General features: G+C 33.8%; 1 protein-coding gene across 1 annotated transcript in view; it reads right to left on the bottom strand.

Moving 5' to 3' along the window:
* The window catches only part of LOC107847709 (phospholipase D gamma 1-like), a 19475-nt gene extending 11465 nt beyond the window's left edge, over positions 1 to 8010 (bottom strand). Inside the window, exons 1-8 of the mRNA XM_016692143.2 lie at positions 5611 to 8010; positions 4893 to 5009; positions 4506 to 4700; positions 3063 to 3311; positions 2903 to 2971; positions 2660 to 2807; positions 1589 to 1737; positions 1236 to 1400 (exon numbers count right to left, since the gene is read on the bottom strand). Of these exons, the coding sequence (XP_016547629.1) occupies positions 1236 to 1400; positions 1589 to 1737; positions 2660 to 2807; positions 2903 to 2971; positions 3063 to 3311; positions 4506 to 4700; positions 4893 to 5009; positions 5611 to 7311 (2793 nt within the window). The 5' untranslated portion in view covers positions 7312 to 8010. The remainder of the gene's footprint in view (positions 1 to 1235; positions 1401 to 1588; positions 1738 to 2659; positions 2808 to 2902; positions 2972 to 3062; positions 3312 to 4505; positions 4701 to 4892; positions 5010 to 5610) is intronic.
* Between the last annotated feature and the right edge of the window lie 6488 nt (positions 8011 to 14498).

Genomic DNA, 14498 nt, shown 5'->3' on the forward strand with positions numbered 1-14498 from the left:
TGGCGCAATATTGTGAAAGATTACGAGGATCTAAATTCTACGTTTATTTAAGTATGCTGACGTAGAAACATTTATCAAGTGACATGAAAGGATGCATTTTGGTAAGCGTAAAACTTATTTGATTTGCAGTCCAGACACTTGAAGATGTTACTCATGAAATGTTGAATATTGTCACTTGACAAAACTTATGTGAAAACTTTTAAGGATTCAAACTGCTTGAAGCATATAAAAGTTTTTGGAAAACTTATTTATAATCCTTATATTGTATAAGCTTATTGCTTGAACATCATTGGAACTCTTAGAGAGTTTTCAAAGTAATAGATTATTTGCTGAAATTTAAAATATATCGAATTGAATTGGTTATGAAGTACCATATCTTAGTGCAATTGATGCACTCATGTACCTTGTAAAAACTACAAGACCCAATATAACCTTTCGCTCAATTTGTTAGCAAGGTATATTTCTACTTCTACTAGGAGACATCGAAATGGAATAAGATACATGAGTTTATTTTATTCTAAAGATTGCAGTCCCGATCTTACTGGTCATGCTGATGTTGGGTACTCATCTAACCCGCATAAATATCGGTCTCAAACATACAATGTGTTCACATGTGGGGATACTGTCATATCTTGGAGATATACAAAGCAGTTTATCATAGCCACTTCATCGAATCATGCTGAGATAATAGCTATTCATCGAACCAACTTGGATTACTGTTTGGATTGATTTGTGGGTTAAATTAGAATTATTTTTGGATAGGATGAGGATAAATTAAATTTAAAAAGCGCAAATGAACAAGATTGTGACATGTGTTCTGTCGTTAGTGAGAAAGGTATATATGTACCTTTTCATTAGTGGCAAGAGTATATTTGTACCATTTATCAAAGTTCAGGGTATATATGTACCTTTTCATTGATGGGGATATATCTGTACCATTTATTAAAGTTCAGGGGTATATATGTACCTTTTCATCAACGGTAAGGACATATTTGTATCTAAAGTATAACGGAGGGTATATCTGTACCATTTATTAAAGTTTGGATATATTCGTACCTTTTCCCTGGTGTATTATGAAAGCTTCTCCTTCAAGATAAGCATAAGCAAATCTTGCAATGAGGGATTAGGCAAGAAAACATGAGCAAAGTAAACAGAAAAAGGAAAATTGCAAAATTCCGTTGGATTTAGTAATTCTTGGGTTCTTTTGTTGGAGAAGGGAAGCCGTAGGGAAGTACCTGGGGAGTGTTAGCAGCACCAGAATTCTCATCTTCCCCTTCATCAGTCTCGCGGTTACCAAGACAGAAAAAGTTCAAATAATCTTGTGGAGAGAAAGCATCCTCAAGGCCAACCTCCACTAAAGTCTTGTAAATAGTCTCATACATCATTTGTATCGTCTTATGCTGCCAACCAACATACAGTCTTAAGATTCACTTGCACAAACTACTACAATAAGTAGAAAAATTTAATAATTTGTTAAGCCGCAAACATTATATCCACGATATTTTGATCACGCTAATATAAGAAGATGTATCATGGTGACTACAGCTCGATTCTTCTTTATCAATTCAGCAGTTTAGGTTGTCTTTACCTGCCAAAAAAGAATTCTCTGTGTAGCAGCTCCAGTTGGATTACCCTCTGGCCACATTGGGATGACAATATATGCTGCAAACCTTTGATTTGCTCTAATTTTTTCACAGATTTTAAGTGCAATTTCCATAGGAATCAGATTATTGGCTCCTGCATAACACAGAAATGCTCAGGTGTCTGAAATACTAAGGCGACAGAAGAATGAGAAAGTCCAAAGTAGTATGTCATTCTACAAGGATATGTAAAATTGTGAAAAGATAAGATCAGTTAACAAACAAAGATGCCCCACTAGTGTGGGATGAATTGAGGCAGATACACCATTAATCCTACTTTTAAAATAAATGAATATTTAGAAACATAAAATTACTGTACTGGATAAGATATACCAGTATTTGGATGTCAGGAACGTGATCTATCATAGAATAAAATTCCCATCCTGTTTCTTTTATCTAAGGAGGATAGGATTTTCAAATGTTTTTTTACAGGATATTTACTATGTGTTATATTTGTTGCAGCTTATGCTACCAATTGCTAAGTCATTCTTATATATGCATTTATTTAAATGCGGGGAAACTATGGGCATATAATCTTCTGTCATTAATGTACAAATCTCATCCATTTTCCCAACTAAAGTATTATCAGAATTTTTGATATATGCAAAACCCCTTTATGCCACCTCCAGACCCATCTTTTTTGCTCAAGGAAAATACAAGAGTGATATCACATAATTGGTGTGCTAAAGGCTCAGTATAGAGAGCCAGTCATCCCAAAGAATGCTACTCAAGCAGTTGGATTCTCTACAATGTCAAGAATGATCTTGAGGAAGGTGCTGGTTCCACAAAGGGGAAGCTAGCTTATTCTGTGCATTAATGCAAAAAGGGATGAATAGAGAGATGTTAGTCTAAACCAACAATCAGTTAAAGTGTTTGGTCTAGTTGCAGATATGGCATGAATAGTGAGATCTTAAAACAATACCCAATGGGATTTCCTATAATATTAACATGTATCTTAGGTATACTTATTCATCATAGACTGACAATAATGCTTCACATAGAGAAGAATAATTTCTTACCCACATCGTTATATTGACTCCAATTGTACGAGGACCCAATGAAGTACTGATTCTCAATGTAAACAAAATGCTGTGCAGCACGAATGGCTTTCACGTATGCCGTATGAATACTCATGTCAATAAGTACATTTTTTCCACATACCAGGTTCTGCAAGAAAAAGGAAATTAGATTTAACTCCAAATAAACGATATTCTAGAACACATTTCCCTCCATGACACCCCTTATCTGCACATCTTTCTCACCTTCATTGTAGCTTCTTTGGGATCCTTTGGAAAGCCTTTGACTGAATTTGAGTCAATAGAGCGGAAAATCTGTATAAGAAAGGAAAGAAAATGTATCTGTAAGACCAATGCTAATCCTCCAATTCAATCTCTAACTAGTAGTATTAAGTAAATAACTCGCCTGTACATGCCAATTATCAGGATCAGTGCTGCTCGCAGATGAAGTCTCAGAAATACTAAGAATTTCAGGCATTCTTTCGATTCGGAGCAAAGAATCATCATACGTCTTCTTCAACTTTCTGATACCCTGGGGCTTTGAAGCTTTTAACCAGCGTTCCTCAAAGTTTTTCAGAACATCATATGCTGCTGGACCATCAATTTTACAGTGCAAGTCATGCCATGGTTCTCTTGGACAACCAGTAGTACTCCCCTGTTCAGTACATTCAGATGAATTACTATCCAACAAACAGTAAAAACAGAACCAATGGGTAGGTGGAAAGGAAACTGCATAGCACAAGTGAAACTGTATGTTGGTTCTCTTGGACAACGAGTAATATCCCATGTCAAGTATATTACATGGATTATATTATCCAACAAACACTAAGAATGATGAATTATTTCCATCCCCGAGAAAAGAATTGCAACAGAATGCAACTAAAAAATGCAACTGATAGGTCTAAACATGTAACTTCAGGCATCAAGATTGTGATGAAAATCCTAGAAAAGTAAATTGAAATTACTCACTTCAGATCAGTACATATACCACTTTCCTCTTCCAGTACAAATTGAATGACTTTGCTCAACTAAGAATTATTATGGAGCAAGAACCAGTATTGACTTAGAAGATGAAGATATAGGGGGCAAAGCTCTTTCTCTTCCTTGGGGAAAAAAATAGAAAGACAACTACTTCTGTTCCAAATATTAAAAGCTGTATTAGCCTGACAACAAAAGTGGTTCAGATCATACCCCTCTAGGTGAAAATTTAACACCACATTTGACTAGAAATAATTATTAAGATGACAGCTGAAAATGGAAATCATGAATATTAGTTGGAAATATATAGAGGAAAAAACGGTGAGATCTTCAATTATATCAGTGTAGATTGATTTTCATTTACCTTGTTGAGTTACATATATTGAAAACGAAATGGGGGAAACAGAATAAATACTCATAACTGGAACATATTCATGCTGTGTGGACATAAACACAGGGGAAAGACTTGTTCAGTTTTGGATCAGGAAGGATCTTGTTAAGTCAATGCAAAAGGTGTAGCACGCACAAATTACAATAACCTGCCCTAGACTAATTTGCATTAACTCATTTTTTCAAGACAGCTTGAACTGCTAAAATATCCTTATTAAGAAAGGGAAGGAAATGGTCTGCCCAGCTCTAGTAGAACTCGCACATCCAAGCATGAGGTTTCTATTGGTGTTCCAATGCTTAAGAAGCTCTAATAGTAAAGAGTATCATATAATAGATAGCCAACGTGAGGATAAGATCTCAAATTGTGTAAATTGTCATACTTGTTCACTTAAATATTATAAATGGTGGAAAGTGGAGAACCAACAATTCCTAATCAATATATACAAAAGCAAGAAAAGTGACAGTAAGGATATTAATTTACCGCATAAGTGGGATTATGATAGTCATCAGAGTGCACAGTCTGCAGTGTTCTAAATATAGGATGCTCTGGAGTATCATATCGCCCATCACACAAGTCAAGTCCTCCAACAAAAGCTATGATCTTTCTTCGATTGTTTCCTGCATCAGCATCCACTATCACGGTTTTCTGATGATGTGTATAAATTACTCCAACTTCCTGAATAACAGATTTACAAGACATTAGTCATGGAAAATAAACAACAAATTTATATTAAGAAGTATTCTTGAAGAGCGACACCAGGATATAAACTTCTTATCTTAGAGGGTGTCAATTTACCTCATTAGGAATGACATGCAGTTTTAAAATGACTATCAAAAGAAACAAAAGAAATCCTTATAACTCATATACCCTCTGCTTGGCCCAGCTGTGACGCTTTCCTGCCACACGAGGACAAAGCAACACTTGCACAGAAGAATGCTTGAAAAAACGACGAGTCTCTTCATCGTGGGTTGCCATGAGTCCATCCTGCACGTTTTTCAAATTTGATCTTTAATAACTAAAATGACATTACATTCCCTGAAGGACATTAACTAAATGCCAACAAGCTAATACGAAAAGCACAGAAAGTTAAAGAGTTATAATATATTACCATAGTTAAAGAAATTCTAAAGAATATGTACTTCAGCCATTAATCTGATTAGAGCTGATGATATGAACAAATGCATCAGCCGAACATGATAAAATTATGAGACATCTTGCACATAAGGTTTATTAGTTGATGTACAAGTTTTACTGTCTAGCAGGTATAAACTCACTCTTGGAGTAACTTGTGTTAACTCACAATTTACTACAACAGAAGTGTCAATGAGTGTGTACCTTGATAATTAATTGATAAACAATATGAATTCAGGCAATATTTCTTGACAATTTGATAAATAACTAAAAATAGCATTGTTTGCATGTGAATACACATATGTTCTTCCAGAGACTTTACATCGCCATCAAAAAAATCCTCGTAACATTAACCTAATACACATATTCATTCGAGCCCCTTGAAGATTCTTGAGTATGTAATTGCTCACAAAAAAAGTAAATTAACAGTTCATCAGAAATACATTAAATTTACCGTTTTATAGCCAAGGATGCTCCTTGAAGTGGGATCATCCCAGACAAGAAGCAGCACTCTCACTCCTTCTTGTGATTTTGACTTCAAAAGCTCCCCAAGACAGCTATCTGCTACAGAATCATCATCGCGAACGAGTCTCACTTTATGCCACACTGACCATCCAGTAATGTATATCAACCGTCGAGCTTGGCAAATTGAATCAAAGATGTCGTGCCAGCACTTTCCATGCGCATGTTGCTGCATCCCATAGTCAAGTTTTAAATTTGGAAGACATCCATCAGGGACATAAGCATCTTGATAGAGCGTAACTGATCCACCCATCCTCAGTGGAAAATAAGTCCCAGGAACCCCATAATACTCAGGACCTGCTCCAACTCCATGGTGGTAAAAGCTTAATTGATCCATTGGGTAATACTGAACTGATATCCTTGAAACAGCTCCAGCTTTGCAAGGTTTTCCATTATTTAAGATTGGAAAGAAACCTTCGACTTTTCCCCCACCGTATATATGTTCTACGGGGACTGCTACTGTCCCTATAAGCTGGGAACCTACCAAGTCATTATCCTTCACAAGAAATTGCACTTCAGAAGCATAATGTGCAACCGGTACATTAAAATGTTGCATCCACACAGGATTTTCATTATTGTTTATTACGTAAGTACGCCCAATAACTGCGCCTGCTAGTAGAATCGTGACATATGGATCACTTGTCATATTACCAAGTTGCCCATTGTTTCCCATTTTGCTAAACATATCCCCTATGGTTTTGTGGAACATGTCCAAGTTTGGTAAGTTTCTTGCTTCAAATACCCAAATATCAAGATTCCCATGTAATAGCAGAACGTTTTTCGAACGCATAAATGGCACAACTTGCATACCCCAATTATTTTGTAGATCACCACTTGATGTTCTTGAATGAGTTGGTTTATGACGCGGCTCGGATTGGACCACAGAAGATGCCCCCCCCTTAGAAAATGAGGCATTGGGATGTCCATATATAGTTCCTTGGACATTCACTGCATGAGGTCTTGGTCCTAAGTGATATGTTGCTGATGCAGGGGCAGGGGCAGGATTTTCATACAAATGCACATTTGCTAGTTGATCATCTATACGTGGATGAGGTTCATTTTTACCATGATCAGAGCTAGGCAATGAACTATTTACATCTGATAAACTACTTGCACCGGAACTACTAACAGACGACAAACTATTTTGGTACTGGAGGCCAGGAGATTGATCATGGGCTTTGGATGGTTGCCTCTCTAGAGGACCTTGAGATAAACCATATTGGAAACTCCCTTGTTGTTGAAGAGCAGGTCTAGAAGAAGATATTATAGGAGGAGGAGGGTGATAAACATGGTACACATAAGGAGCATGGACAATATGTGATGGTGGAGGATAATTACTATACTCTAAAGGGGTACTATTAGTCTGCTGGGGTCTACTAGGTGTTGATTCTGATGGAGATGGTGGAACTTGTGGATAATTATGGTAGTTAAAGTGACCGGAATGTTGAGCAGCGAATGGAGGTGGATGAAAATGAAGGTATGGGGGATATGGATATGGAACAGAACCAGGAGGAGGATATGGAGTAGAATTGTTAGAGGAATTATTATATGATGGTTGATTTCTAGATGGTGAAGGAGGAGCTGTGTTATATGGATATGTTGACGATGAAGAAGACTTATTATTATTATCCATTATTGGCGTCACTAGATTGAGACTGTTACCTTTCTATTTAAGCAAAGAATGACCAAGCCTAGTGGTGCTTGCGGCGCTTCCTACTTCAACTTTAAAACTCTACTCAAAAAATGCTCCCTGAGGATCTAAACACATTAAACTTTTTTTCCCTTTAGAGTAAAGACCATAACTTATGACAAAGGGAGAGAAAGCACATTTGGCTTTTTGCTTTTTGGAGTATAGTCACATAACATGCAAAATGATCAACGAAATGACATGTTGATCATGCAAAAGAAGAAAAGAATACACAGATCTTTCAATCCTAAATCATACAAGAAATTGGAAAATTATTATAAATAAAAGAAATGCTGCAAAATTTAGTACCTCTAGAGGGTTCGATGTAACAATATGATGTATATACAAATAGAAAGACCCCCATTAAAAAAACAAGAAGATCACAGAATATAAATCAGATAATTGTGAAAAATATGAATTTGTATGTGGCATGTACGGCAGAGGTCAGATTTTCTTGAATTTTCCGTGGCCTCGGAGGGATATACTTTTTTCACTCAACACAAAGGGAAGACGGAGATCAATCGAACGACTTTTCATAATGAAGGAAAAAATTCCCGAAGCTTTTGTTTTCTTTTTCCCCGTGGTTAAATGAGTTAACGATATAAACAATTATTGAAAGCATTTTCATTATTTTTTAATCAAAATAAAGGTCTCCCAAATATACCTAAATTTTGACGAAATTATTTTTAACAAGCCTAAATTTTGGGGAGTCCTATGACCTCTATAACTCGACTCCTAGACTATTTATTTATTAACTACTTTATTGATATTTATTTACACTAAATTCTTTTTTTAAGAAAACATCAGAATTTTTTATTTTTTTATTAACTTATAAATATTACTAAAATACACCAATAAATAGTTCGGGAATATAGGACCTCATAAAGTTCAGGTGTGTTATAACAAATTTCACTAAAATTTAGATATATATTGAACATTTTCCCCCAAAATAAATTGAGAAAAAGAGTTACTAATGTTTATAATATTTATCTATATCTATAATCAATAATCTATATATATAATCTGCATATAATCTATATCTATATCTATATCTATAATCTATATTTATAATATATTAAAAGTGTGAAGAGCCTTAGAAATGTTGTTTGAACTTTTTGCCCTTCATTTAAAGTTTTTGCTTTAAACAAAATCGTCTTTTCACTATTTTTTCCTAATATTTAAGATTTGAAAATTAATTAAATATATTTATGATAAAATATTTCCTTATTATAAGTTATCTAAATCAATGACAACTCATAATTTTTTCAGTAGTTTAAGAAATCTAAATCAACTAAATTTGATTTTCAGAAGATTTGAAAAATCTACAAATAAATATAAAAGCATTAGAATAAAAAAATTAAGAAGTATCAAATTTTTAAAAGTTTTAAGTACGCAATAAAAATGTAATCAATGATATTGCAAAGATCTGATTTTAAAAATAAGGAAAAAAATTTAAATATAGAAAAAAAGAAAAAGAAAAATAACCGTACCTTGATTTTAAACACAAGAAAAAAATTTAAAATATATAAAAAAAAAATCATACCACAAACATGACTCAAATGGATGCGTCTCTCCTAGCCTCTGATAGCAAGGAAAAAAAGTACTGCATGACAAACGCAAAAGTGATCCATCAACCACTTAGGACTTTTGATGGTAAAATATATATGTGTTTACACTAAAATATATGTTTATCTTTACATTATTATATTAAAGTACAAAAAATCTTTGAAAAGTGATTTAAACTTTTACACTTCATTAAAAGTCTCCGCGATAGATAAAATCATTTAATTTTAAACGATCAAACATTACATGTGCGAGGCACGTGCGATTAAACTAGTATTATAAAAGTCGAAATAATTAAGAGTTGGACAATTCATGGAATGGAAACTTTTTGAAAAAAATAGGTTTATCTTTTTAATTAAAAATATTTCCACGTGGCTTAAAAAAATAAATTTATCTATTTTCTTCAATAAATCACATCCGATCCACCTGAAAAAAATTGTCACGTAACCTTTGCTAGACATTTATTGTTGTACTTGTGAGACTAGTGAACCTTGACACTATGACATCAAATTGTCACAAATCAAAATTCAAGGTCATTAAAGCACCTATCTTAATCCATCGGGATATGTAAGCTAACCTCTCAAACATAAATAAAATATCAAGGCAATAAACAGAAGCAATGACATAGCAAAAATAAGTCTTAAAGTCGAACTTTCACAAATTATTAATAGAATCTGGAGACGATAAAATGTACTCAAAACCTATTCAATCAAATTATGTGAGAAAAGCAAACTTGATTACACCAGCTTAAGTGCATACAAAATTGAATAGATTAATTCCAAAATTACAAGATTTTCTGAAATAATAATCATAGAAAAAAAAATGTCAGAAATAGCAAAATGAAAGGAAAATGGGATAGAGGAAGGTAGCCATTGCTCCAAATGCAATACAGCTCTCCTAATCTTCCAAATAAAAACTTCCTTGAACAAATTGAATCAACAGGACCCGTTAGTGATTAAACGTAGGGGTCCATCACCGCTAAGAGATCAGGTCTTCGAGAGGTAAATCAAGACAATAAAATAAAATACAAAGAGAATGCAGCAAATAAATGAACACAAACGATTTTACGTGAAAACTTCATTGCTCAAGGGAGGAAAACCACGACCTGTGCTCATAGGCTTTCTCAAACTCCACTATAATCAAAATGACTCATGATTACAAACGCTAGTTGAACTTAACTCTAGATTTCAATGATTTGTAATAACTTTATCACAAACGCCTTTGAGACAACTCTGTTCAAGCACTCTCTAAATTGACTAACTCTAGTCAATACGACTTAGGTAACTCTATCTAAGAAAACTCAAAAGCAAAACAAAAAGCTTTACTTAAAATACTAGAGTAATCAATTTAGGAACTAACTCAAGAGCACTAAAATGAAGAGCTCTAAAATGAGGAGCAATATGATTTTCAAATCTTGAGCTATGAACTATGAGAGGTTTTGCCACCACAATAGAAAACTTGGAATTGCAAAAACTATAGAGCAATATTCATTCTTTTGTATTTATAGGAGTGTAGGAATCATTGTTCGAATTTTGATTGGATTGGGTGTCCATTCCAATACACAGTGCACCTGTACAATTGTTGTGCTACAGGACAAAACTGTGCAAAGTGCAATAGTTGTACTTTACCATAACAAGTAACAGAATTGTTCCTCGGAGTATCATGTAGTCATCATCAAAATATGGAGCAATAATTTTCTCCTTTTTGACGATGACAAATCATGTTACCAACACACTCAAAATTTCATTCAGTTTCAAACATCTACACAAGTATTCCCCCTATCAGCAACAACCCTTCATTCACCTTTTAGTTTTCTTTCTCAAGCTCTCCCCTTATCATAACCACAATAACATAACCTTCAAAACATTTCAGTATTTTCTTTATCACAACATTCAGTGTTCCCCCTATCATCAGTAACCCTTTTTCATTAACTAGGACTTGGTACCTGCCTATAGTGAATCATATTTCCCCATTTGGCATTATAAAAAAGTAATGACAGTATATCATGATAATAGTTATAACTCATGGCCACTAGGGCAGTACTACATGAATGAACAACTACAATTAAAGAGAGACAGGTGATTAGATACAAGAAGTAGTTTATTCATTTAGATATAGGGCAAGTACCTATTTAATACTATTATTACTAATTTTAGATTTGCTAATGCGTTATTAACATTACTTTATTACTATTTTTCTTAAAATCAACTCTCGTTACTTTATTTTTAAACGTTATACGAACTTGAACCTTTTATGTAAATTTAATTATCGTTACTTAATATATACACTAGCTATTAAATTAGGAGCTCAAAGGATTAATTTTATAAGAAAGAGGGAGAACACCAAGTCAAGGCTAGGCTATTTCTATATTAACTTGGCCTAAATGCAGTCTAAAAAAATGATTCTCCCAAGCCCATAACACTAAATTGAGATTTTCTCCTAACTCTAATATACTCATCAGCCACACCTCTCCTTTCTCTCTTCATCTTCTCTTTCTTCTATTTTTGGAAATAGTTCAGTTTTACCAAGATTTAGCAGATTCACATTCTGACCAAATCACATGAATCATGCTAACTCGATCCAAGAGTTTCAAACATTCAAATTTGAACGGCTTTCTTTGACCACGAATTCAAATCAAGGGTGAAAACCTGCTCAAATAAAAATCCCTACCTAGTTCATCTCCTATAAATACCATCTCAAATTTTTAGTAAGAAAGAGTTTTTTGGACACTCATAAAATAGTATACACAGTCCAAATTTTAAGCTTTCTTTGGGTCTGGCATTACTCTCGAAAATATACATTATTGATTGTTTACCTTTCTTTACTATTAATCACTTCTCATACACAAAACCTTTGGGTTCGTTTTTGTCGGATATTTGAATTTGCTCTTGAGTAAGGAGAGTAGATCTGGACCATCGTCTCAGTTCACTACTGCGTAGCAGGTCAGTGATTTTTTTTTATTTTTTTCTCTTCCTTTTCAATTTTAAAGTTTAAAGTGTATTAATGATTATATATGTGCTGGCATTCTATTTCTAACTCTTTCGATATGATAAAGAGTATGCATATAATCATGTTTGTTACTTATACAACAACAACATACCCAGTGTATTTCCACCTAGTGGAGTATGGGGAGGGTAGAGTGTACGCAGACCATACTACTATCTCAGGAGAAGTAGAGAGGCTGTTTTCGATAGATCCCCGGCTTAGGACCGATATCCATATACCAACCCAAATATAAGTGTATATAACTAGTATGGTACACAAGACAAACTAACAGAATACCCAACAAAAAAGATAAGTACATATATAAACTAGTACGGTAAGCAAAATAAACTAACACCGCTAACCACGAACAAAAAACTCCAGCCCCCGAGGAGCGCACCCCTACTATTTCCGATGCCCTCCCACCCCTAACCCTTTATCCTAATCCGCTTCCTCCACACCTTCCTATCAAGGTTCATGTCCTCCGTTAGCTGTAACTACTCCATATCATGCCTAATCACCTCCCTCCAATATTTTTTTGGTCTACCTCTACCCCGCCTAAAACCATCCATAGTCAGTATCTCACACCTCCGCACAGGAGCATCTAAGCCCCTCCTCATCACCTGCCCGAACCAACGTAACTACATCTATATCTTTGTTTAAGAAAAGACTTTGCTCTTTAGGAAGAAATTACAATTTAACTATTGTCCATTTAGAGTCATGCTCTAGGATACTCCCTTATGTGAATTACATTATGGCCATACGATTTTAAATTTAATAATAATATTTCTATGCTATGTCTAAAGGTGATATCACTTTGTGCTTAGACATCTCCTAGTTAGATGTTGTTTTGTTTTGGATCCTAAAAATAAATTTGTTTAGAAGTCATGGTCCTAGGGGTCTTCATTTTATTGAATCTGCATTTGTCTATTTTAATAAATATAAGTCAATATCATATTTTACACACTTTTATGTGTTGATAGAATCTTTTTAGGATATATTAGTTTGCTGCATTGGTATACATCTAAAAAAATACGAAATTACTTTTATAACACAAAAAATGAATGTCAATCCCATTTTGATTTCTTTCTTCTTTTTGTTTCATGTTTCAAATGTCTTGGTTGTTGTCTCTTCTTTGGTAGTAAGTGTTGTAAGTTTATAATTCCACTTGTGCTTTAGCCACCCAAAAAAGAGCTAAGTTGAGATTCTTACTTTGGCAAAGTAGGAATTATACCTTAGATGGTTCATTGTGTGATATCAACAATGTGAAACTTGATTAATTTGATGTCCTTATTCACATTTTCTTTTTCTCAATTTTCTTTTCATTGTGATTTTTTAAGTTGAATGGCCATAATATTCTATTTCTTTTAGGTACAAAGAATCATTTCATTATACTAGTCTTTTGTTTCCTTTTTTTTATTTTTACATGAACATTGGAGTCGAAGAGTCTCAACTTTAAGACTCAACATCGCCACAAGACTTGAAATGTGCATCTACATCTTCGCTCATGTCTATTGCTACTCCAAGACACCATCCGAACGGTACAAAAATGCAAAAAAAAAAGGGACGAGCTAATACAGTGAAAGAACAAAGAGAGCTCTATTTTTGATTTATATTGGGCTAATGAAATAAGTGGTTACTCCGTTGAGCTATTTTGGTGTCTCTGTTGCTAATTGTTCTCTTTGTTGGTTATTAATTGATTATATTGGTAGTTAAATTTGACTATGTTCGCATGCCTAAGCTCTATAATAGAGTTCAGTAGTTTTCCAATAGATAAACTTAAAGATACTACTGAATTTAGTTTAAGAATGAATCATTAACCCCTTTCTTTTTATTCTAACTATTGGCATCAGTTAAATTAAATTGGTGGATCATATAACTCTGCAAAGTGTCGGTTGGATTCATTATTCACCTATAAAATTTTGGCTAAATGAATGTTTGACACATTTTACTTAAGAAAGGATAGTATGTTTCTAACACATTTTCTTTGGTATTTTCAAATATATAAAAATGATCCCCTTAGTTCAAATATCGTCTAGGAATTTCACTTATTCTGTTTCACCCTTTCAATGCTTAACTTTATCACTTTTACCTATTTTGTCTTATCAAATTCATTCGCTACTTTGGATTTTTTTAATCCTGATAGGTTCCTTTAGTGTTTCATCTATCTTATTTTATTAATTAACCTAAGTTTGACCGATAAATCGTAGTTGGCGGATCCATTAGGGTGCCTAATCCCTTTCCTTTAGAATAATTAGAACCTTTACCTAGAATCACGTAGGATAAGTAGACCTTAAAATGAAGTCTTTAATTTCTCTTAATCACTTAGTTTATAATAGGTATCCTAATTTACCGTAGAACTAATTAATTAGGTGGTGACTTCCTGATTTTAATTAGAAGTTTTTCAATATGTTGTACACTATTTTGACCTCGGTTAAAATAGGGTATGACAGCTTGGCGACTTCACTGGGGACCTTAGGTTCTTAACCATAACAAACTTAGGTTAATAATTATATTTTTTTATTTTATTATTTGTTTTGCCCTATTTACCTTTATTTATCATGTTTGTGTGACTTAAATTATTTATT

This window comes from Capsicum annuum, chromosome 10 (assembly GCF_002878395.1).
Source record: "Capsicum annuum cultivar UCD-10X-F1 chromosome 10, UCD10Xv1.1, whole genome shotgun sequence".
In the NCBI taxonomy this organism is placed as follows: Eukaryota; Viridiplantae; Streptophyta; class Magnoliopsida; order Solanales; family Solanaceae; genus Capsicum; species Capsicum annuum.